This window comes from Colias philodice, chromosome 11 (genome assembly GCF_061535455.1).
Source record: "Colias philodice isolate Cphi_HAF_F1 chromosome 11, ilColPhil1 Martin Lab GWU primary, whole genome shotgun sequence".
In the NCBI taxonomy this organism is placed as follows: domain Eukaryota; kingdom Metazoa; phylum Arthropoda; class Insecta; order Lepidoptera; family Pieridae; genus Colias; species Colias philodice.
The window spans coordinates 13,045,182-13,072,583 of NC_143096.1; the positions used below are offsets into that span (position 1 = coordinate 13,045,182).

The 27,402-nt window shown below is 33.7% G+C and overlaps 1 protein-coding gene and 2 long non-coding RNA genes across 3 annotated transcripts in view; all 3 read right to left on the reverse strand.

Annotated features, from left to right (window-relative positions):
• LOC149484961 (uncharacterized) overlaps positions 1–27,402 on the reverse strand; it is a 208,542-nt gene that overhangs the window by 69,213 nt on the left and 111,927 nt on the right. The gene's annotated exons all lie outside the window — the stretch shown is intronic.
• LOC149484964 (uncharacterized) lies at positions 3,471–6,719 on the reverse strand. The gene is made up of 2 exons (XR_016316329.1): positions 4,604–6,719; positions 3,471–4,565 (listed from the first exon to the last, which is right to left on the reverse strand). It is a non-coding gene; the product is annotated as an uncharacterized LOC149484964 (long non-coding RNA).
• On the reverse strand, positions 21,190–23,376 carry vvl (ventral veins lacking). The gene has a single exon (XM_089701167.1). The coding sequence runs from the start codon at positions 23,164–23,166 to the stop codon at positions 22,084–22,086; it is 1,083 nt and encodes a 360-aa protein (XP_089557293.1). The 5' UTR covers positions 23,167–23,376; the 3' UTR covers positions 21,190–22,083.

Consider the following 27,402-nt stretch of genomic DNA (forward strand, 5'->3'; position numbering starts at 1 on the left):
TATTACAACTCCAATTTCACTTGCTCTATCCAAAAGAACCAAAAGGCAATCATCCCATATCGAAACTCCATGATCCCGATTACCCTTAGTTATTAGCCGTGAAGGCCCGGGTTCGATGCTCGTGGCGTCTATTTATCACTACCATTTGAGGACACCTGCTGGCCCCGGCCAAGCGGGATCCGTCAAATTAATACTTTGACCTGCCTTAGTCTTGGTTTATTTGCTTTTGGAATATTTTCATTAATGTCGATGTTTATTTTATGGTTCCGAGTGACCACTAATTGTATGAGTTTTCTTGTTTGAGAAGGAAAATATTTGATTGCTTTTATAGGCATGGGATAACTATTGATTGACAAATCACACGCGGTAAATTATATATGTATATGTTTTACTGTGTTGTTCTTATGCTGTTTCTCTGTCTTATTCTATTCTTCTATTTCTGCGATGATTACTTCGCCTAGATTTCATATAAGTTGGTTATCCTAGGTTAAAATTTACCAATTTAGCATACCTATAAGCAATCCTATCTTGTGGTCAATTATATTAACGGCTACCAACATAACTGCTCTTTTGTTTTTACCTATTACAATTGATCAGTGCAACAGAAATCAGATGCGTCTTTCCTTTGTCTCACAACTGACACACGACATTTGCTTTAATATCTTTATTATTTATACAATTTAACCTGACATATAACACGAAGCTATAGGTATAGCTTAACACCAGGCGACGCGTCTGCTCGTTTGCTATCCTATAGCATAAAAAAAAATATATACATATATACAGTGAGATTAAAATATTGTATATCTATCTACTAACTCAATAGCCAATAAATTATAAAACATTGATGAAGTAAGTAGTTGATATATAAAAGCTTGAACTTCCATCTCTATATTTTCGAAATACCTAGGTATATTACTAAATATTACGCATAACCATAGAATATATACTCGCGCATAACTGAATCAAACTATCCTCTAGAGTCTGACAATGACCATCTCTAAAATTTGGGTTCAGTTAAACATCTTTACATCGTTCACACTATCCTATACACATACACTACAAAATAACCCATATTTTCAATATCACTATAGTGTTGGTATACCAGTGGCAGTACGCCAATCAAGAAGACCAGAAGCTGTCGATCATTGGCGGCTATATATAGTCGCACGTGACTCCTGGACGCTGGACACACCCACCTCTGCTACTGGCGCTTTCATCTTCTAATGTTGCTAAAACTGTCCAACTGTTGTTTAGTTGGACATGAGATGCATGAATACTCTGCTTGGTAAAAGTTGAGTTCGTTATACGATGTATTTTAAAATAAGGTAAGTTTTTAATAGTTCTTTGAGATTAGAAATCTGCGAGACTTTATATTTGATAGATGGTTTCTTTGTACCTATACGTATATGAAGAAATAGCACAGGATTTCTTATTTGTGATAGTATACTATAGGTACTCTTACGTAGTAGTACGTAGAGCTAGTATAGGAAAGAGGCTATTTTGTATTTTTCTTAAAAATTACATATACTTACTACATATATTTGATCAACAATTGTGTCTGTAGACTGTGTAACAAGAAGTATCTAAGTGTACACTATTGTCACAAAGTTTTATGAACCCGATCCAAAGTCTATAATATCTCCACCCAATTACTGTATAAAGTATACTAGATAATATAAATATTGTCAGGAACTGTCTTTCACTGATTCATTTCGTTTCCTCTCGTATACAAGTTTGCAAAAAAAACTGCACGGGAAGTATCGTGCTTTTAAATTAAATGGTCGGATATAGTAAAAAAGATCACCTACTTATATGGTCTCATACTTGTCTAATAGCATTAAGCTTACACCAACCGGTTTCCTATAGTCGCCACTAATACGACCAATTTTGTTTTTAAGTATTTTTGAATGGAAGTTTTTTATACCTATACTTAAAATATAGAAATAGGTTGGTACTTCTAAAAGTTAACGTATCGAAATAAGATTCATCACACAAAATTATCCTTTTCTTTATTCAAAATAACAGATGACTCGTCCTCTTCTTTAAATATAAGTAATTATAGGTAAATAATATAGAGTCAATATTTAACAAGATTTTAAAAGTAACATTACTAAAAGAATTTATAACAGTTTCTACACAGAGTTTCTATGACCTAATGGTCAAGCATTTTTTTTTTCGTGACATTAGAACGCCATGATTGATTTATATATAAATAGCTTTATAGAGCCACACGCATAAGCTCCTTATAAAACCACTATTAATAAATCTTAAAATTTAACCATAACTTATAATAAATGGTAGGTATGTCTTTAGGCTAAGTTCAAACCTTAACAAATTAGTTGCTTGCATCAGTGTTAGCCAATCGATGACTCATTAATTATGTCACACCTATTTACAGCACCTGTTGCTATCGGGAAATATATTATTTTCCATTCACAATCCTTAGCAAATCTTGTGACAAGATTACTTATATCTTAGACCTACTTCTTTAGACCAAAATTCTATACTATTTTGGAATTCTGTTACAATTGTAGCGACTAACGTAAACTTTACAATATATTATTTAATATACCTATGCTAGCCCTTTTTACAAAATGACATACATAAAATTCCACCTTTCCTACCTAATTTATTTACCGGAAGGCCAAACGTTTAAAGAGGCACGTCCACACGGGACCGGAAGCCCGCGTCAGCGCTAACAAATTGTCGCGGGGTGTCGCACGCGACTGTCGCGCGACGTTATAATTATACCGGTGGCGAGTCGCGCGACATTTGTCCAGCGTTCGTATTATTGTGTCATGTGTATGATGGCCACTATCCTGTCTCGCATGTACCATCAAGTTTTGTTTGAACAAAGTGCTATGTATCATGCTTTATGCAGAATCGTTAAAGCTTAGCTGCGACTTTATTAAATTGTTAAAAAAACTTTAAACTTAATAAAGCTTTCCTTCAAATTATGATATTTATTATTTACACGATTCATAATGTACAGAGGAATCAGCAGCCAAATCTATATAAAACAATTATTCCTCTCCCTATTCTTAAGTAGAGTCCTGTAGGATCATCATTAAATTTTATGATTAAAAGTAAGTGTGTCAAGAACAAGGCAGCCAGACTTACTTTCTATGAAACGATAAGTAAGTAATAAATGTCTCTGCAATTCGCAATAATTTGAATATTTCATGACAACATTGTATTATGCAAACACTTTATTATTAGTTATTACATTAAGACTTAGAAATACTTTATCACATAGAATTTATTCAATAACTTACCGTGTTCTTTTCTATACCTACACGTGATACTAAAATAGGATCGAAATGAAACACTAATTTTATAATGAATGCGATTTATTTAAAGCTTTCATTACTTATAGGACATATTTCTAAAGATAAACTAAATTAGACAGAGGTCAGTTCCGTACTTATAGGTACCATAATATCATTGAGGTGGAAAATGAAACACAATTCGTATTCACAAAATTTATTATTTCATTTCTTAGAATAAGTATTTCAAATACAACTGATCAACTTTATAAGCTCTAGACAAATGTTTTATTACAATATTACGAGCGATAAATTGTCTCTGTAACAAAAAATAAGCCCTCGGTCACACCGCACGTCGGCCGGTGGAGCTGCGAAGGAAGTGCGTTATCAGATGTGGACGTCACGGTGTGCACCTGCCCTTACCGGCTAATTATACTGTTATTGGCGTTAAAACAATGGTTACGCTGCGGCCATTATGTGCGGCGGAAAATATTATTCTGTACGTGACTCTGGAGATATTTGGTGTTTTAATAATACGAACTTGTGATTGATGAACTGAATTATGTTTTATCTTTAATCTTATAATAATAGAGCGTTTATAGCGAGATAATATATTTTAATTTTATAATTATACTAGCTATGCCCGCGGTTTCTTACCCTTTGTAAAAGTATATTTGAATTTTGAACTCTAATATGCAATTAGATTATTTCTATATTACCTAGCATGGTTAGTAAGGCGACATTTGTGCCTAAATATTATTAACTCTATCTCACAAATAATCTTCGCTTCAAATCATGTCTTTCTTATATAAGACAAGCGGTCCGCCCCGGCTTTGCCCGTGGTACATATGAAAAATAGATGTTGGCCGATTCTCAGACTTACCCGATATGCACAGAAAATTTCATGAGAATTGGTCCACCCGTTTCGGAGGAGTAATTGCAGACTAACATTGTGACACGAGAATTTTATATATAAGACTAGCGGCCCGCCCCGGCTTCGCCCGTGGTACATATGAAAAATAGATGTTGGCCGATTCTCAGACTTACCCGATATGCACAGAAAATTTCATGAGAATCGGTCCACCCGTTTCGGAGGAGTATGCAGACTAACATTGTGACACGAGAATTTTATATATAAGATATTCTTTATCAAAAGTCGTAGATTCGATACCTCATACTCAAAGTGTACCTTATTGATGAATAATGTAAATACCAACTAAAACCTACACCAGTATATGCCTTTCCGTGCCCTTACATTTTATGCATTGGTCACATGTAAAAACTAAACAAAACAGCCTTAATTACCTTTGTAATAATTATTGATATCTTTTTACGTTTTACCTTACCCCTTAGAAACTGCATTATCCTGCATCACCACCGCTGCAACTCGTCGTGTCGACTCGCCATCAAGTAAAACTTTAGCTTTATTATTTACTAGCTTCTTATACCGGCTTGTCCCAGGTTGAAATGATACAAAAAATAGCTAATATGATAGGAAGAATTTCAATACCTAGTGAAAGAGTTAAAATCGATAGAGTAGTTTCAGAATTCATTCGTTACATACAGAAATAAAAATCTAAAATCTTTATAATATTAATATTTATTATAGAGGTTAACAGCTAACAAATAGCACTTCATATTGCGGAATAATTTCCAACGAAATGTGAAATGTGCCGCATAACATTTGTTTTCTTCAAACGTTGGTGTAGGCCGATTATTCACCGCCGTTATATTTTATTACCTACAGTTACGTGTTTATTAATTATTGAAGTGAAAACTTCTTTAGCGGCGTTGAGCACTTTTCTGTAATGGGTATAAAATCTTAAACTCGCGTCAGGACACGTGACCTGATCGAAAAAGCGTAAGACGGATGGAGAGTAGAGACAGCTATCCCCTCTCTACTACGCGCGTTTTCACTTCTGCCGGCACTCCCGGAGTGTAACCCGTCTTTTTTTAATATTTATTTGGTTCTGAGATTAGTTTAGTATTTTAGTGTTTTCATACAGAGCAAGTAAAAGTTTCAGTTCGGGAAGAATTTCCTGTCTTAAAGGCTATTGCATCATCACAGGAAGGCTATAGGTGAATACTAAAGATTTATTCGCAAAAACATGTAGGTAGGTACCTACTGAAATCTATATTCTAGTCTCTATGGAGAGGAACGTTTAAAAACTTTTAGTAAATAATAAAGTTTACGAATTGTTATATACGGGCGTTCTACCCTTGAGTAACCGTACCAATTTAGATGATATTTGATGCAAACATACTTTACTTTATGCTATATTAGTTACTTTTAATTTCAGTATTACGCGATTGAAATAAACCAGCACTACGAAGTTATTTCAAAATTGACGATGAAAGACAAGTTAATTAGCAATAATTGAAACGTTTTAACAATTTCATAAAAAATATCGAATAGGCTCGCAATATGGAAAGAAGTGTTAATATGTGAATATTAATTAAAACGGCATAAATCATTGCTTCACTAATGTGTACATCTGAATAATTAAAACATTTCAAAGACTCGTTTGAAGTTTCCTCTTGCGATCTTATTTATTTCGATTAATACCTTTTATCATAAATTACCATTAAAAACCAACACATGTTGACTACAATGCAATAAATACGTAGGTAATACGAAAAAGAATAACTTAGAATTTATTCAAATAAATGTTTAAGACTCTATTTAAAAATATATTTTTTACTTTAAGAGTAAATTCAAATATATTTATTTGCAAGAATGTAGTACAAAAATATAGATACACATTATTTTTGGGTGTGCAAATTTAAACTGTACTACATTTTAGTAAAAAATAATAACAAAAACATACTTCCTTAAAAAATTATGCTCAACTAATATGTAGAAGCATTCCAAATATTTGTATTATTAACTGAAGCAACATTTTAAATGAATTAGAATAAAAAAATATTGTTATTCAAAGGATTAAAAAATCAGAGTTGTTTAGGAGTTAATTAAGAAAACCGGTCGATCCTTCCGTGTTCATTAAGGAACACCTCGCACATGATAACAATGCGCTATCGAATATCGCACATGATTCCTGCAAGATAAAATAGCCGCTAGTAGTTTGAGATAAACATTATAATTGCTTGGACTATTTTCTCGTGTGTGAGTGGAATTGTGCGATATATTGTACGGTCGCAATGTCGATAATTAAAAGTAATAAATAATGATTGCAAAAAGCACAGTGGTGCAGCGTGGGTGCATTGCTTTGCATTTTTCGTTTGTTCATTTATTGTAGAGATAAGTTAAATCGCCTTTATTTATCTAATCCTAACCTTTGAGGTAGGTACATAATTTTGTATTCACTCGAAACACCCTTTAATTCATTGACTAAACTTTTGAACTGCGAAGAATCTAGCTTTGAAGCTTATTAACTTTGCTGTTTGCTTGCTTTTATTAGATCTTAGTTTAAATGCAAAGGCACATTTTATAAACTATGAATGAAGAAATTCTCTGCATGTTGCCTTATACTTATTTCTTTATAATTAAACGACCAAAAAATATATTTTAATAATATTCGCGGACATTTACGATACGTACCTACAAGTGAGAACTAATAAACACCGTTTTTAATTGGCATTATAAAACTAACACATATTTTTTGCTCAAGTCCAAACCTACGCCCGATATTCTCAATAATTAAGCTAATAGAATCAATTATCAATTGCCACCGCTCGTATAATTAGGGAAATAAACTTTATAAAATAATGGTAGGTACTACAGACTTTTATGTAGCATATTTTCGGTTTTTTAAAACTAAAAAAAGTAGCAAGACGTTTCGAAATTATGATTTTGCATACTAACATTGTAGCAGTATTAAATTATTGTGCTAACAAATCAGTGTTAAGAGGTAAGGACACTACGTCCTTTGGCATGTTTGACAGGTGTTTGCGCAAGCCTTCCCTTATGTTTGTGTGTTTGTTCATGCACAAGATGTGAGAGCGTGTAGCGTGTAGCCATGGAGTCGCAAGGTGCAACCCAACGTGACCCGAGGCACCTGCACCTGTTCTAAAATCCACGCTCCGAGCCTGATTTGTGTATTAAATACCGAAAAATTTAAGCTTATACGCATTTTAAAATATAATTCGCCGTAATTTTCCAGCAGACTTCATTATTTTTGATTTAATCTCACTTTATTCGAATAGTTTTAAGGAAAACAAATCCAAAATTGTAATTAAAAACTCAAAATATGTACCTAGTATGTACCTTTGTTTAAATAAAATAACGATATTTAAAGGGTAATAATTGTGCTAGAATAGGTAATTAGCAACGTCTAATTCTTAGTTACTTAGATTTAGATGTTTATCTTTATTGTTGTCTACATAATATTTTAATTATAAAAATTTAATTAACAAGGTTAGTGTGTATTATTATAATATTTAGCTTCATTTTAGTGTTATACCTATGCGTTGTTGCTAACTAGTATCCGTAGGTAGGATTATTATTTGCGAGATTCTTTTATGGTTCTTATAACATGTAGGAATATGAAATAAAACTAATAATATTAAATAGTTTTACTCGTTACTATTTAACCGAAACGAGAGACTATTTGTCTCACAGTCCAACTATACAAGTGCATAGAATATTAATTTATAATAATACTAGCTTTCCGCCCACGGCTTCGCCGCATTTTCAAAGAAAAACCTGCGTATGTTCCCGTGTGATTTCCGGGATAAAACCTAGCCTATTTGCTAATCCAAGTTACGCTACTCTATGTGTGCTAAATTTCAGTGAAATCGGTCCAGTAGTTTATGCGTAAAAACCATACATAATACATACATACATACATAATTACATAACCTTTCCTCTTGATAATATTAGTAGAGACAAAAATTACAGTTGCATTTTACGTTAAAATTAATTCAATCAGCCCATTCGACAATAACATAAACAAGTTTTCTATTAACGGAACACGACAGTTTTGCAAACAATACTATATTTTGTGTATTGTAGGCCCAATTAGTTGGACAGAAACAATGAACCGCACCCGAGCTACGCAGCCTATATCTCTATGCTAAATAATAAATATCTATGTATAATAAACTGGATTTAATTACTCGACCATTACATATTATAATTTTATTTATGTACTAGTTAATTACAAGATTAATGATCAGTTGGTTAAGTGCGAATTCTCAAATACCTGAGATATGTTGCATTAATATTTAAAAATATTCTGTGTAAATTATACCAATATAGAATGGATGTTATTTAAAACCACACTTACCACATTTAGATTTAAATTTTTCGATTGAAGCCTTCTGAATAATAAAATGAAATTTTCAGGGTAGCTACCTGATAGATAGAGCAAGTTTTTAAAAGCTAAATGGAAAACTTTTTTTTTGTGATTTTATTTTTTTATGAGCCCTTGAAGTTGTGAACATAGGTACTGGGTAATTTTATCTTTTTGGCATTTAATTCTTATTTTATTCCATCCGAAGATCTAACGATAGTAAATGTTAGCATAGGTACTGAATTGGCCTATCTTTTAGCTAAGCACACAAAAAAGTCATAACGAAAAAAATGTCATATCTCCGAAAATACGAAAAATCGCATAACATACATGGGGGTGATTCGGATAGCCCTCTAGGTCCTCTACCTCCCAGCTTCCGTTCATCACTACTTTTTGGGACACCCTGTATATTATGAAAGATGTTAAGGTATAGTAAACTATAATAGCGAAATTAAAATCCACTCTCCATAATCCGTCTCATATTACCATTAATATATTATGAATAATGAATATGTAAACGGAAAAAATAACTCATAAACTTTCAACCGCACGCTTATACAAAGCTCCGTAGCAAGATCGCTAAGAAAAATATGTAAATGGGCACCATACGCAATGCCTGAATAATTGACTTTGACTACAACACATAATTAATAATAATAGGTGTCGGAAGTAATAGCAGCTTCTGTGATGCGATGATGACATGCTTTTTATACGAGTTGAATCTATTAACATATTAACCTGTAATTTCGAAGTTTAATTTTATTCTGAGATCGACGTTTGAGAAAAAATGTGTATTCGCTGTTCACTTTGTTGCACGTTTATTCTATACATTTTAATTACGTACATTAATAAATACTTTACTTTTTGCCGAGCGTATTTGGTAAACTTCTATTTTCTTCAACTGATGAACTGACGCGAATTAGTAAAACAAATATGGATAAACACAAACACAAAACCTTATGTGCCAAGTAGAAATGTCGCTCATTGAAATATATACACTTTGCTCTACATAACTATTAACTATAAGTACATGGGACTGGGAGCATTCTTTAAAGTACTGTAGTCGTCTTTCTATTGGTCATTTAATATGAAATATCGATATTAAAGAACGCTTATGTAACAAGAATTAACACATAGGTACAGAAAAGTGCAACCACAAAATAAGATAGGCAAAAGCAATTGAGCTGTGAGCTTTAAAACTAGGGATGTATTGCAATTGGCGACGCGTAGTTAGGGTCTGAAGCCCATTGTCTAGTCTAGACGCAAATAGCCGGAAGTTGGACAAATCGGCGATCAATCATCATTGCTTGTTGACTTAACGGATATACAGACAGACAAAATATATAGATACTTAGATTTTATATGACATAGATTTAATGCATTGTGCGTGTGTATTAATTTAATTCGTGTTTAAAATATAATCTAAAATAAATTTAATATGACCTTTGAATACCAGGCCAATAATTTGTGATGATTATTATCAATGATACTTTAAGAGATTAACATTCATCTTATATTATCAAAATTAATTAAATTATAAATGATTGAAACAAATATTTGCACGGAACCCGAAATATTTTCACAGATCTTGAACTCTCTAATTAAAATCTTTTAATATGTATTATGCATTTAACCTCAAAAAAATGCACCTTTATAATTTATACTTGCATTTACGTTAATAAAGGTTACCTATTTTCATCAATCATTAACTTAACGTAAAAATGATCAAGATTGTTCCTTTAACTCCTCGAAAAGCAAAGTGCCTCAGTATTTTTTTTCAGTTACTTCGATTTTGAGCTTTGCTTTGCTTTTTACTAACGCAATAATAGTTCTATTATAAAAACAATAAAATTGAATAAGTAAAGGGTGTAGGATGCGACTCCCGCCGACACCTAGCGGCCATTCATGGAACTATACCCACACATGCGCAGTACACCCGCACACAAGCACATAACTAAATTGTATTACGTACAGCAAGTGCTAAAACTGTTAACACGAGGGAATTTGTCTACTGTCCGTAGTAGAATAGAGTTAGAGTTTTATCACTTTAGTCCTGTTAAATGTCCTCAAAGTTGAGTGCGAAAAACTATTTATTTAATTATTACGTTTGTAATTTGTAAAAGAAGCTATGGAAAAATATTGACTCTACCTTTATGTGAAAAAAGAAAAGTGCATAAAACTGTATCCATCAGTAAAACCGTAAACTCTATATTATTATCTACATAGTTAGTTTATATCTACATGGTTTAGTACTTTAGTATTACCTATAACAGAAATATATCCAAGTCTTTTTTATTCCCATCCTTTTAGAAAGCAACTAGGCTACAAAATTCTGTAAATTTACAAATTTCGACTTGCTAATACACGCAATATAATTAAATAAACAAACACTACACAAACTATAACCCATACAATATCAATGTTGTATGTAATCACCAGATAGGAATGAGATGAATTCGATTCTGTTCCCACGCGTCGGCTCAAGGCAGTGAGAGTGTATAATAATAACTACTTCATTGTCAGTATTAGTGCTCAATAGATAACTAATTTGACACTAGAATTACCATACAATTAATATTGTTAACCTACAGTTATGTTGGACTGATTTTTACGACCGTTAATCGGAACTAATTTGTTCCTAAGTGTCCTGCTTGCAAGATATCTATTAGATAAGAATTAATGTTTATGGATAATTTATACGGAAATTTAATAATTATTTTATAATGTGTCAAATTTACAGCGAACAAAATACACAATTCAATGCGTATCCTTAGACACGAATATAAGTAAATTTGATTATTTTTTCACACGACAAGGACACAATTTAATTGTAATTGCAAATTACTTTAAAAAATTACCTACTTCTTACAGTATCATTTGCGTTAATGTCTGTCTGGTTTATGTTCTACCAATCTAATTTTTTTATGAAAAACATAAAAATTAAGTTGTTTTTAAGAAATATCCTTACAAATTTTCAAGGCTACTAAAATGAACGGTCCAGCATTTTTAATACGTCATTCAAAATTCAAAAACACAGTTTGAATATAAGGAACTTAAACTCACATATTTATTTATTTATCTAGATTCTAGACTTTTAAAAACGCTTTGGAACTGTGATAATACAGAAAAAATGAATTATTTTGCTACTAGTTCGAACGATAAAATATTTATAAATAAAATTTATTGTATTCTTAACAAAAACTGTCATTATTCTATTCTTATCAATTACCTTTTATAGTATAAGAGTTAAGTTATTGAATTAGAGAGATTATTTCTTAGCGTCCTTATAATTACGATTGATCGATCAAGGCCACGAGCCAGTGACCCAACGGCCCTAATTGAAGACCAATTGACACCAGGACACTGTCTCGTTAGTGACCAGACATGACATCCTTACTAAATCTATACTAATATTATAAAGCTGAAGATTTTGTTTGTTTGACCAATCTCAGAAACTACTGGTCCGATTTGAAAAATTCTTTCGGTGTTAGATAGCCCATTTATCGAGGACGGCTATAGGCTATATTATATATCATCACGCTAAGACCAACAAGAGCGAAGCCACGCGGGTATAACCGCGGGGCACAGCTTGTTAAATATATAACGATTTCTGTTAGTTTATCACTGGTAATCAGGTAAATAATAAAGCTCATATTTTGGAAATTATTTCAACAATTTTTATGATTTAGTATTGTAAAAAATATGAGCAATTTGAATTTTAAACACATGCCGCATGCGAATACATTTAAACCGAATCAATTTAAGTATTTTACAGGAAAAGTAAAATTTAACTGCAAAAACAACATTAAAATGTCTTGTATCTAAATTTAAATATTTTAATGCGTCTAGCAATAGGTAATAGATTGTAAACGCATAATGAGATCAAAACACTATCATTATTCTCATACCTTAAAACTGTATTACAAGTAACATAGCACTGGACCGTCGCTAAATAAATCATATATTCACATATACTTATGAAAATTTCAGACTTTTTCTACTTCCTCCAGTGTAGAGTCTAGACAGATTGAATTAACATTTTTTACATCACGCACGTTGCTTGCGAACAAATACACTTTGTTGTTTGTAGATATACAAGGAAGTTCAGTCAAAATAAAACTATCATAATGCGTCATAGGCGTAAGGGGATTTTTTATTTGTGGGTATAAGTTATTGGATCAATTTACGTTTAAGGAAAATAGTACGAAATCTTTAAGTTGACTTCCCTAAAAAATGAAAGATAGATGTCTAGTTTAAAAAGAAAATATTAATTAATATAGAGCATTATATAGAGTCCTTTCTTTTACTATTTTTTTCAAGTGTCAAACGATAGGTGCAGATAATATTAAAATGTAATAATTTGTTTAGTTTCGATTGACTTTGGCGTTAATTTCTCGTACTTTCATACTAACATAATTAGGTTTAACAAAATGTAACATAATTTAATATATTATATGTCTCTAACCGTTAACCTTATCAAGTGAAGCCCGTATCGAAAGAGCCTTGAAGTTACGTCTTATTAATTATTTAATCGAAAGAAAACATTTATACACCTTTGTATTGGCTAGGTTTTATATTACGTAATGTCCTACACATTTCCTGTTATAGAAAATTGCTAACTATCCGCCCGCGGCTCCGCCCGCGTTTCAGTAGTATTTGCGTGAAAGAGTAATAAAGAAACACACACATCCTCACAAACTTTAGCATTTATAATATTAGTAGGATTTATAGATAATTATTTAAATAATTCTAAGGAAGTAGATAAATAACAATATTATTTGATTAAAATAAACGATATTTTTGAAAGAATAAGTTGGTTTAAATTTGTTGTATTCCTAGTAAACAATGCTTTCAGGTCATAAACTTTTAAATGTTTCATATTCGTTTATTAAAACATTCAATGTGCTTGGTATCTGTAAGTAAAGCGCTTGTAATATAATAGATGTACCTAGAGGTCTATATCTTTATTGGTCTTATTGACTTTTTTATATTAAAATACTAGATTGAAAATTAATTTATAATTAATCAGTAATGATTAATTATAAATTAGTTTTCTAACTAAAACTACTCGATTAATGAGAATTCGAAAAAAATAATTTCGATTACTCTTTGCAAATTAATAAAAAACTATTTCTAATGATGAGCCTACCGATGTAATATCTACCTAATAGACTCCTATTTGTATCCAGTATTTTCAAAACGTTATAAATTATCAAAACTGTAAATAGTAAAATGTGGTAAAGGCATTTCACATAGGTATACCTAAGTGATCCCAAACTCATCGAATAAGGATTAAAATAAAAAAACTTATAAGTAAATTAACATTAATCTACATATCAAAAGTCACCAACTAGAAACAATAATTTTACACCATTTTTGTATTGTGTTACGAACTTACGTCCTATGTCAACTATAATTGTGCCAAAGGATATAATGAAGTGACTAGGCATTTAATAGCAATAAAACTGTACATAGGAACACAATATACAGAAGGTCCGGCATAATGAAGGCATATAGGCAACATTAGCAGCAGGCTGTTATTACACGCAGTTAGTTATAGTTCCTATATCACTGAGAGCTTAGCGCTAACTGCCTAAGTGCTTATCAGCACGCCATCCTACGCGACAAAACAAATTCGCTTTTATTGTCTACGTTTCAAAGATTATAGTCCCCTGCATGTCTCTTATCAAACAAATGGCATAGGCTGTATCGCTGAAATTAGTTTATTATTGTTATTCTCGCTGTAAACGGAAGTCGGTTATACAATATATATAATTATTGTATCTAGATTTTTATTAAAAAAAGTAACGTACTACTGATGAAAAATTTAAATGTTTTCCGGCTCTGAATTTTTTAACAATTACAAACATATTAATAACAAAGGATTTTCAAAAACTGATAAGGAGTTGAAAAAAACTTTTAATTTAGAAGTAGGTATGCACAAAATATAGTTATGTTCATATTCTAATAATTATATAGGCACCTATCTACACCTATTTCACAGATAAAAGTCTATATTTAGTTGTAATGTTTTGTTCATTTATATAAATAAAACACTCCAATTTAGTAAGCATTGATAAAAGTGATCAATAAATTTATATTTATAAATTTATAAAAGTCATCAAGTTGAAATTAACTAAACGTTTTTAAACCCAATTTTACCTTGAAGTGTTATTTCCAAATATTCCTAAAGCTACGATTAAAAACCACTTAAAGCCAGTTTGTAACAAACATCGAAAGTGCTTCCTTATAGTCACACTCACACATCGTTAGAATTTATACGAAAATAAAAAATAGTTCTTTATTTTTTTATGAAGCATATAAAAAGTCACTTAATGATTTTAAATATATTTGTAACAAGGTGGTAATTTATTTTATGACACAAAAAATATTTTAAATTAATTCATAAAAAAGTGCAAGGTACCTAATACATAATTTGAATATTTTGATATAGATTAAAACTTTTGTAAACTGCCTTCTTAAATATTAGCTAACCAAAATATTGTTGTATTAGTTTAGATGCCTAAAAGCAAATTAGTTTATTTTTAACATGGAAAAAACAAAGCATTAATTGAGTAAATATTTCTTTTTATTCTGACGCAAGTATCGGTGGGTAAATATATTGAAACCGAGACAAATGCGTAATATCTATGTGTTATGGATAAATTATTAAATTGGACAAATCTTGCATAAGTAGATATGTATAATATATGTTTTGTACTAAGTCTTCTACGCATTATACATATACGACAATCCTTCAAGTTTAGTAGGTTCAAAATTAATGAATAAAAGTTTAGTAGGTACCATAGTAGACATAACTAACATAAATTAATGAAAACTGATAAAATAACTATTTATAGAACTACCTACTAATTCTAGGGACAGCAAAACATTCTGTTTTGATATTGTCTTGTCATTGAATATTTTATTCGTTTATTTTTTCTTTACATACCTACTTTGATACTACATAGATATGCTTTTAAATATTATCTTCTCGGATCTTCAATATGAAGTAACTATGTCCTAACTTTAACAGATTTTCAGAGTTATGTTTATTTGCTATAACATAGAAAACTCTAATATCAGAGGAAATACGCATAAAACTTGAATATGTAGGATTTGTACGCGACATTAGTGCGAAGGAATACGCGTGAAGGCCGCAGTATTATTAGACACCCACTGTACTATCTGGAACCTTGAACAAGCAGCCACTATCGACCATTTAGTGTCATTAACACTACACAAAGAATATTTTTTTGTACGCAATTAATAGTGTCATTTAGACAAATACACTCATAACTATCGTTTACCTTAAAATATTTTTAACTATGGTTTTTCTACGTTATCAGAATCCTACTGATATTATAAATGCGAAAGTTTGTGAGGATGTGTGTGCGTTTGTTACTCTTTCACGCAAATACTACATTACCGATTACAATGAAATTTAGCACACATATAAAAGGTAACTTGGATTAACATATAGGATAGGTTTTATCCCGGAAATCAAACGGGAACGGGAACTATGCGGGTTTTTCTATGAAAACGGGGGCGAAGCCGCGGGCGGAAAGCTAATTAAATATAATTTAATATTATATTGTATAATAATAAGCGTAATTCAAACAAACGATTATCGTTTTTACCGAGACTACAATAAAGTGTTTATTATAAGACTGACTTGGATCGAAAAAACCACAAGGCTAAAGATTTTTAGATTACAATACACGTAATGAATCCACTAATTCAGGTTGTGTTCGCTTATTTATGATAATCATTATCGCTCTAGGTAATAATAATAATAAGTTACAGTTTTCAATGTTTTATTGGTAAGTTTTAGGTTAATCTCGCCCGGCTAAGAACAGGTGAAAAGGGATATACATAGTACATACCTACCTATCAATCATGTTTTATACTAGATATCTGTCTACCAACATTTTCGGGTCAGTCAATTTGCCTGGTTCAGTGCGAAAATAAAAACTCTATCTAAACCAATATTCAGTAAAATTACGACCATTCAGTTTCAAAATTTAAATTATTTACTTGTAGGTACCTATTGTTTTTCAATGGATTGATTTGATTGTCACACAAAATGCGGTGGCTTTGAAAATATTTTAAGCAGAAGTAGGTACGGCCGCGGCGACGGGAAATTTTAAGCTTTTCACATTATAAATCAAAATCAGACTAAGTCAAAACGAGACGACAACGGGCTTACTTAACACATTTTATATTATCTACATTAACAAAAATGAAACGTTTCAGACCATTATGTTAATTATACAATTATTTTGATAATATAGCCATTTTTAGTGCAAACCTAATCATAAACACGTTTTCATGCAATATTAAACAGCAATTTCTTCTAGACAAAATACTTGAATGTTTGTTGACGATTACTTATCGAATTATTTATAGGCCAATAAAATAGTGATTGCAAAAGAATTAACATTATTACAGACTGGAATAGTTTATATGTAGCCGATAGCGACAAAGCTATTTACCACCTTTTTCGTGTTTTTCAATAGATATCTATCTTTAAATTGACAATTATAATGTTTTACATTGAACATGATATCATGTGTTTGTCAAATTTTCACCGAATGGTTTAGAAGTTTTCAGGTGCAGAGACGTAGGTACCTATACCTATGTTTTATTTCTATAAGAGTATCACAAATTCAAAATGAATTTTATATCATTTTTTTTAAATAAACTCTTTTCTATCATAATTATATTGAAATATAAATGATGTTGATTAATAAGTTTTCCAAAGCGAAATGCCAGCCCGTTGAAGTCTTATGAACTGTCGACGCATCCTTAACTAATATTCATATTCAATCAATATAAATATTAATGATATTCTAATTTCTTTAAACAACAATCATATGCTTTTGCATCTTTCTTATTTAATTGAACGTATCGTGACGTTTTTTTTACTATTTAAGTATCATTTTTGGATATCCATATTAAGTTACACCAAAAATAACATGAAAGTTAAACGAGCAGCGACTTTTTATAAATTACTTTTGTAGACATAATAATCAACTTCAACTATAACAGATAATATTAAATGATTACTTTAGTTCTAGATAAATCTTTCACTCCAGAAAAATAGATCAACAAATTATCTCTATTCGATGTGGGTTAACAAATAGACCTTTTTAAAACTAAAATTCTTACCGCAATTAATAATACCGTGGCATAAAAAATGATCCCCTTAATAAAAAAACTAGTTGCGCCCCGCGGTGTCACTTATACGAGGTGCTCAGTTTATTACAATAAAATATAACCTCTAACGCGCCGCGATAACGCATCTTATCACTTATTGAAGAGAAAATATTGTTCAAATACTATCAAAATTTTAAACAAGAATTCGAGAGATCAAAAGGGTAAAGTTCATTAAGAAACACTAAGATTTTAACAAAGTTTTAAAGCAGAATGTTTCGCATGACGTAGCTACAACAAATAAATTAGGTTTTTATAAAAATAGCGCTGTGATTTGTGTCGAGTGCGGCCCGCTATGCAAATGTGCAAACTGTACCTAAACAATGATACCGATACTTTTTGTTTCAAATTCACTTGTTGTATGACATTCTGTTGGATCCATTTTAACTGGAGGTAATTGCTCATCCCTAAATATACCTATCCAACTTTTATAAATTAATGCCTTTGTATTTTCTATATTTCGAATGAATTTTTGCCTACATGCGCTGTTCAAAACAATCATACGAAATAAAATTATGACCAAATTAAGTTGTAAATCCATAAAGTTTTCAAAAAAGCGTAGACCTTGAATTAAAACGGCAAGTAAAAATATCATATTGTTTAAAATGTAAAACTCTACTTTTATAGAGTAACGGTTAATTTCTGTTATTCAAAGTTAGAATATACTGTTACTAAAACACAATTTCAGCTACTAAATATTAAATAATATCATATTATAATAATTATTAATCGAAACAAAACCGAACAAAGCTTTATTTAAAGTTTAAATCATAGCTCTACATAATATATTGCTTCAATATTGAGTAACGCACAATAATCAACGCAATTAGTGTTAAAATCATTGTCAAGCACCAATTTGTAAACCGTAAACACCCTGATAAATAATATAGACAAATATTAGTGCGTATAACTACAAAATGAAGATGGCATTCATTACAAGGTGGTCGGGTTGGAACTTGGAGCGTGGAAAGTTACCGACAAGTGTTCCCAATTCTTGGATTAGGTCAACGTGAAATATTGCTCTCGGGTGCCGAGAAAAAACATCAGATTCATGTCTTCTATAGATATTAATGTTAGATTAATGACCATACTTTAAAAGTAGAAAATATGTGAAACGTCGTCCAAAGCAGTAAGCACGCAACGCGCTTTATTCATTATAATACCTACTTTAATCATTTATTTTGTGTACTTTAAACGTTTAACCGCGATACCGAATTATAATGTGTTTATTTGCATTTAGAAAACTATTCATATTGTTAATTAAAATATCTACACTTTTGTGTATTCGATTTATTTAATTTTATTAATAACGCAACAATGTCCCGTTGTATAAAAAGCTAAGCATGAATAATTGCAAAAGAACAAAAAAATAAAGTATTTTTATGCATAATTAGTCCATCGTTAACATTTCGATCCGTTTCTTTGAGTCAAACAAGAGTTACGTATCTGTATATTAATATTTATGATATTATAACGAATGCAGACGCCGCGGTAACCACACATACAATTACAGTTATTATTTTAACGGAATTTATTCAATTATATCTAAACTTGGTCATAAACGCGCGATTATACGGTAATGTATCTTTAATTTACATTAAACATCACAAAATAGCGTCAAAATTTAATGTTAAATAGTGTATTAGTGTAAGTACTGTAGCTCGATGTTACCGGTCGGTTCGTATCATTTACACTTAAGCTGCATAATTTCTAATTATGAAAATAACAATAATAAATCGAGCTCACGCAAGTGTAGGCTTCATTAACTAATACGCTAGCCCTTGAACTGAATTAAGTATCAACCCCATCTTCACTAGAGCCCTCGTTAAACAAAAAATCTCAATAAGAGACATTGTTCTATTAGCTATAACTCCCTTATCGGCTCGCACAGTTCAGTTTCACCTCCAACGCTCGACTAGGCCCGCGGAATGCCATTTTGTCCATGACCACGTCACGTGATGTTTTTGTCACTAACATAAGTTATGTTCCTTCGCGCGAACCATTTAACTGTAGCCGCTTTTTATAGAGCTATTGACAGGTGAAACTAAGAGCCAGCCGAGCCGAACTAGCTCCGAACTGATTGACGCGCCATTGGGCCTATGTTGAGGCTCCACTTTTTGCGGTTAACATTTACTTAATCAACATTACTGTTCATGAAATTGAATACTTTACAAAAATTGATCGTTCCGCTCGTTACTACGCCGACGCCGACGCTAGAAGATTTTACGCGCTTATTGTAGAACGGTTAAAATTATTTATTACTCGATTTGAACAAAAAGTTTACAATATAGAAAACAGAAAACCGCCTTATTTTCACTATGATAGAGTCGGTAGAGTTTTTAACGTGAGTCGTCGGGTCAACGTCCAGACAAGAAAAAAACTTATTATTTTTAATTGAGAGCGTCTAGCAAACATAATAAAAACGCGAAATTAGAAAATTAACATTATAATACTACACATTAAAACCTTTAAAAGTTATGACAACGTCTTCCTTTAACGCAATTAAAAATAACCGATGTCTTCGCGCTTCTTATATTACAAATTCACAAAAACTTGCGCCCAATGATAGCCCGTATTAAAATGTAGATATATTATAATAAAGAAACAAACTAAACACACATTGTTTAATGATACGCGGTGTACAGTTGAGCGCCGGCGATTGAGACAAGTTTTTTATCAATAAATCACGAGCAGGTAGCGGGATCTTATCGGAACATATTGCACACTGATTTAGTGTTTATTGGCAGTAAGCAGTTATGATCTGTGTCTGATATACAAGCCAGGACGAGTCCTGTTCTTCGGGCATTATAAATATTATCGTTATGCAGAAAATTTCAGTAGCAATCAGAATTATTTTATCATGTTCATCACCAGTTTTAGTTAGGTCAAAAACTATTCGATACATAAAATGCAAAAGAATTCATTATAACATTTAAATTGAATAATTTTTTTCATATCACTAGTTTCTCTAATAGAGTAAAAATTACAGTGTAATAATGTATGTATGTGTGTGTTATTTGTGTATAAGACTGATCACACGAACATTTCGCAACACAGCAATCTTATTCAAGTTCTATAGTTACTTCAAACGGTCGCTAGCACACTTCTACTAATTATCGGGACCTCAGAGTGAGTGTTGTCCAGCGATAGATCAATTAGTGCAATGAATTGAATGTAACGTAAAGTAACACCGTGAGAGAGCGGTGCGGTGCGGCCGCCGCAAGGAGCGGCGCGGCGGCGAGCGGCACCGCCCGCCGTCGGCACGCTTCACAAAAACTCAACAAGACAGCGAATAAACATGCGAAACAAACGAATGTGTCAGCTCACTCTTTATCAAACTTTTTATAAGGTCTCGGGTTCGATTCGTTTTGTTCGCTCCCTACCTGCGACCGCGTAAAAAAGCACCTCTGTCCCTACGGTGTGGCCTGTTGACCGGGATTCAATAATACTACTTTGTAAAATATTTACTCTGGTTTATTTAAATACTTAGATAATAATATAAAACATTTTAAGACTAATTATTCATTATTTACCTACTAGAGGCTCGCACTACCACTGCCGTTCGTTTATTACCTATAGTTTATACAGTTATATACATATCAACTTCAACTTCGTTGAGAATAACGAAATAATTACATTTACAACAGGTTTGGTTCGAATCGGGCGAGCTCCGCACTCTCTTCTACTCTACAGGAATAACTAAACATAAGCAACTAATATGGCTCGCTCGCCTGCCTCGCGCCCGCCTCGGCCTCGCACACTGGTTCACAACATTTATATAAAATAATATTAAGTACCGAGATTGGCTACCATATAAACAAAGAAAAACAACAAAACAAGTAAAACATTAGATAACCATTTTGGCATAATGGCTGCAACTTTTTGATTAAAATAAAGTACGAATAAGGGCTCGGTGAGCGCGGCGCCGGAGCCAGAGCCCGAGCCGGCCGCGCACACACCACTTAACATATAAACATTGCACCTAATGACTCGATCGTATTCCCTCTAGCTCACACCCGATTCGGTTTCTTCGCTAATTAATTTACAGTAGTAGCAACGGGTTTAAAATTTAATCCACACCACGACAACCTACACAGGTAGGCACGTATGAACGTTAATAATCTATAAATAAATTCGATGATATCGTCTCTCACGAAAGCGGCCCTCACCGGGCGCGGCGCTGTACTTACCGGCGCCGGGGCCGGCGTGGCGGTCACTCACTGCGACACTTGCACCTATGTACAGGGCACTGGCCGCGGCACGTCCTGGCCGCGGCGCTGCCTAAGTCCCGCGGGCTAGTGCGGCTCCGCGTAGAAGGGCCGCGGCGGCGCCCACGGGGCGAACTGTTAGTGCGCCGCCAGCGTGTGCGCGCTCTGTAGCGGGTGCTGGCCGTGCCCGTGCTGCCCGTGCCCGTGCCCGTGCCCGTGGTGCGGCGGTGACAGCGCGGGCGAGTGCGGATGCAGCGGCGGCGAGCCGTGCACGTCGTGCCCGTAGTGCCCGTGGCCCATGCCCTCGAGCATCTCTCCGCCGAGCGTGTTGGGCGGCGTCATCCTCTTCTCTTTCTGCCGCCTGTTGCAGAACCACACCCGCACCACCTCTTTCTCTAGCTGCAGGCTATCCGCCAGCGTCGTGATCTCCTGTGCCGACGGCTTGGGCTGTTTGTGGAAGTGTTGCTCGAGCGCTCCTTTCACTGACACTTCGATGGACGTGCGCTTCTTTCTTTTCCTGCCTTGGGCCGCTATTTTATCGATACTCGTCGGACTTCCCGTCGTCGAATCCGCTTCCTCTAACCACTTTTGTAACAACGGTTTCAATTTGCACATATTTTTAAAACTGAGTTGTAGCGCTTCGAATCGACATATCGTCGTCTGAGAGAACACATTTCCGTACAGGGTACCGAGCGCCAGCCCGACGTCGGCCTGCGTGAAGCCGAGTTTTATTCTTCGCTGTTTGAACTGTTTGGCAAACGCCTCGAGGTCGTCGCTCGTCGGCGTGTCCTCCTCGGGCTGGTCGCGTTCGAGCGGGTGGTGGTGGTGCAGCGGGTGCGGCGAGGGCTGCACGTCCCGCAGCATGTGGTGCTGGTGCATCGGCACGGGGTAGCCGCCGTGCAGCGTGACTGGCGAGCCGGCGCCGTAGTGCGCGGACACGACGGGCGCGTGCCAGCCGCCCTGCAGGTGGCGGTGGTCGTGCGGCGCCGCCGGCGGCTTCACGTCAGCGGCGTGCGCGTGGTGCTGGTGCATGCCCCACGGGTCGGTCGGGGGCAGCGACGCCCAGGGGTTGATGGGCGCCCCGGGCGACGGTGAGCCACCCGAGTGCAAGTGGTGCTGGTACTTCATGTCAGCGGGCTCAACGCTGCGCGGCGAAGCAGCGTGGTACCCGCTCAGGTTGCCGAGATCCAGCTCTCCCGGCATGTACGTGGTCGCCGCCATGGCGCCGTACCTCAGATCCACGGTGGACGGCGTCTTGCCGGTTCGAAGGCTCTGGAGCCTTCACCTGGCGCACACGATCGCGAAACAAGCGCGTTAGTCGCGCGGCACTGCGGCAGCGAGGGCCACCTCACATCACCGTGTTCGACAACGAGCGACATGCGCGTGCGTGCTCAACGGCAGCACGGAGCGGACTGGTGGCGAGGCGGTCGCGGCGCGCCGCGCGCCGGCGCCGGAGAGGGGCGGCCCCGCCCAGCGCCGCCCGCCGGCCGCCCCGCCCCGCGCCCCTGCGCCGCGCCCCGCGCCCCGTGCCCCACACCGCGCCCCGCGCCCCACACCGCGCCCCTCGCCGCGCGCCCCGCACCGCCACGCTTCACACGACGCCGCTCACATCGACACCTGATTATTTACAAACATTATGATTACTCGTACGATTTACAGGCGGCCCTCAGCGGCCTGAATGTTTTAAGAGCATTGATAACCGACAACTACGATAACTTCACAGCTGACGCGTTTAACTTGTAATATTTATTATTACTGTTTTTCTATTTCTGCCTCCGCAATGAAACTACTGATATTTTATACTACAATATTGGTGTTTGCAAATATTGTAGTTTCTTACAAAAAAAGTAGACTTATAATAATTATTATATTTCAGATAGTTTTAATTTATTTTATTAAAACTTTAAGCAATTCAAAATAACATGCAAACAAAATTGTGAAATATAAATACTAATAATTGCTACTACAACATTAAAAATATTATATCGATTACAATATACATATTATTATGTACCTTATTTGTTTATTTTTTTTATTCCTAGAAAAATATAAAGTCACAAAAAATAATTAATATCTTTATTCTACAATAAATCGAGACCTATGTCTTACATAGAGTTTATTATTTTTCAGATAAAAAATGTTTAGTGATTAGTCATAAAATTTACATTAATTATAAAATACTGATTATAATATTGACATTTGAGTCTAAATTTAAATTTTATTAAATATTATACTATGTTATTTATAGCATTTTGTTAAATCATTTAGTACGGTGTACGTGCCGCAGACAGCGCTTACCTATGTAGACGATATATCGATAAACATGTGTCTAGCTTTTATTCAAGGGATATTTTGTTAGTAAATAAATTGTAAATTATTTTGCTCTTTGAATATCAATACTTTTATTACAATTTTATATCACGAAATGTTGAGAAAAATGAAAACAAATGTTCGTTGTCAGTTGTCACGTTCAATATAAAATACTAGAGAATTTGGAATAGAAAATTGAACTGACAAAATCTTGTTTTTTTTTATTCTGTCCCAATGCATGATCATTGATTCTTCAAAAACTATTTTTAAGTTGAGTATGTTATTTAATTTTAAATTAGGTATTCGATAGGTAAGCCCAATATTTCCTCACTAATTAAAACTTTAATAAATTTGATTTATTTTTTTACTCTAATTAAAGTTTTAAAAGCGTAGTATTTTTATTATTTTTTGCCTCAAATATTATGTACCTACTTACAATAATTTAAACAATGCCTGCTAGAGCAATACTAAAAAAATGTTTATTTGCCTTATATATGTATTTTAACCGTTTTTTGTTATAAAACACTTATTTTATAACAATGAATAAAAAGTACTATTTTATTATAATTACTTCTACTTCGTGTTTACTAGATGTACTAGTTTCGAACTTAATTCATCAAACCGTAACTTAGAAAGCTAATACTAGCGCCATCTAACGTTGAGTAGTTGAACTATTTATAGCAACGAAATTAATTTAATTTTTTTTTTACTTTAAAAATAAAAAAGTGAAATCGTAGATTTTCATTATTTTGAATAAAACAATATTTTTCTAAGTTTCTTTACGTTCTAAGGTTATCGTGGTCAAAGAGATAAATACAAAAATACCTACAATTAAATTAAACATTATAAAAAGTAAAACAATGTTAAACAACACCAGTTCAAAATAATATGGTAAGTGTATTGAAGTGAAGTCTATTCAATGTGCATGTAAAATTAATTTGAATGTATTAACATACCATTTGATTGACAATTCTTGTGTTCAGCGCCATCTAGCGGGAACTGGAAGCATTCGCTACCCCTCAGTTTGGAGTTTACCCTCGCAACTCATGAGGGCTCGTTACTAGGCTCTTGAAATAATCAAAAGCAATAAAGAATATATTACTTGACCCGAGTTTCTAACTAACGGTTTAGTATTGTGAAAAACTATATCAAAATTAGAAGGTATGGATATATAAATACCTATTATGTTAAGAATTTTTATCGAAATACAGTTTTTGTTGATATCTTAAGTAGGGAATGCAATCCCGACTCGAGATTGCAAATTCGGGATCCCGCGGGATTAGAAATATCAATCTCGCGGGATCCCGGAATTTTCGGGATCCCGTCTAATTTAAAAAAAATGTTGAATTCAGATGACTGAAAAAGCTAATAACTGCTTGTTTGTGATAGTGGAGCCATCCATAAATTACGTCACGCGAATTTTAGAACTTTTCAACCCCTCCCCCACTCCTTGTCACACGTTGTCACATTTTTAGTACCCCGTTCCCCCTAATGTGACGTCACACATTTTTCAAACTTATGCATGTATCTAAAAATAATCAAAAGAAAACAGTTATTTTCATTTTTTTACTTATTTTTACTTATTATATAATGTTAAATAACGAAAATTTAAAAAATCGTAAATTTTAGTGTCCCACTTGCATTACAACATGACTCTAGGAATTAAATGTTGTTGCGTAAGAGATAATCTTATAGCGAGAGTGCGAAATTATTAATAAATACATATAGGTAGGTAGATTAAAAATTTTCTGTTCACAGTTTTTTGCTCACGTACAAATTTCGTTTCGTTTTATTATGTCACGTCACAAAGTTTTTGATCCCCCCCTGCCCCTTGTCACATTATGTCACATAAAGATGATACCCTCCCCCCCTATTAACGTGTAACGTAATTTATGGATGGCCCCTAGTGAGGTTAACTAAAATAACATATTACTCGAAAGAAAATAAAAACCTTTATTCTTTAATTTTACCAACTAAATAATAATCAGGTTGTAAGGAAATTAACGTAGGTAAATTAGGTAATCAAAACAATAAGCTTCTTTCAAGGGAATTAGGAAAAATTGAAAAGCTTGCGCCCCGAGTGGTTATGTGTTGCGTCGCTGACCACTGCCGCCCAATCCCGTCAATCTCGAACGGGATCTCGTCATATGATGCGTCGGGATTGATCCCGAAAAATTACACGAGATCTCGCGAGATCGGGATCCCGCGGGATCGGGATTGCATTCCCTAATCTTAAGATTATGATTTGTTAATTAATTGATTTTTTTTCTCGATGAATTATAATTAATTCTTAATAGTTATATTTATAAAGAGAGAACACAATTAAAACATTAATTAGAAGTTAGTACCTGTGAGTATAAATTTTATAGTTACATTCTAGGACGTATACCTACGTACAATAAATCTTTTATTTTATCTAACAAGTCAGGAGCAAAGACAAAATATTTAGGTTTTGTATAAAAATATGTAAGTTTCATCGAAAAACATGAATAAATAGAGCCTGTGGTAATAATATAAATTTTATTCAATGATTTGATTACATTAAAAAATCTGACCCGTAATATGTGATCTTCTCACGGTAAGTACCTAGTACCTACCTTCTCTGTACAAAAGTATACATAAATGTTATTTGTAATAATTTGATGATTTTAAATTTAACAATCTTTAATTCTAGTAAAAAGTGTGCGTTTTTTTAACTTATAAATGTTTAGATCTTACTAGTAGGTATAATTCTCAACATAAAATGAAAAATATTTTCAAAATATTATAATTATTATAGGTACCTATGTCCATGCCGTTGGTCCATGCACTACCTATTCCCGAATCCCGACGGAAAACTTAAACAGCTTGTATTTTATAGAGTGCACAATTTTTGTTTCAATTCTTTGTAATAAACCTTTCTAGTATTGAAAAAATAACTCGAGAAAGTTGATTACATATATACTATGTAGTAACCTAACACCTAAAAAAATATAATCAAAATATATTAGAAGTCCTAGAATGAGTTAAAAATATAGAGCATACCTACCCAATAAGTTCGCGGTAATAAGAAAATTTTAGATACTATTACCAATAGGTATGATTACCTATTTTCTAAGGAGTTTTCGATTGAGTTATAAGTTTATGTAAAAACATGCATTGAGACTG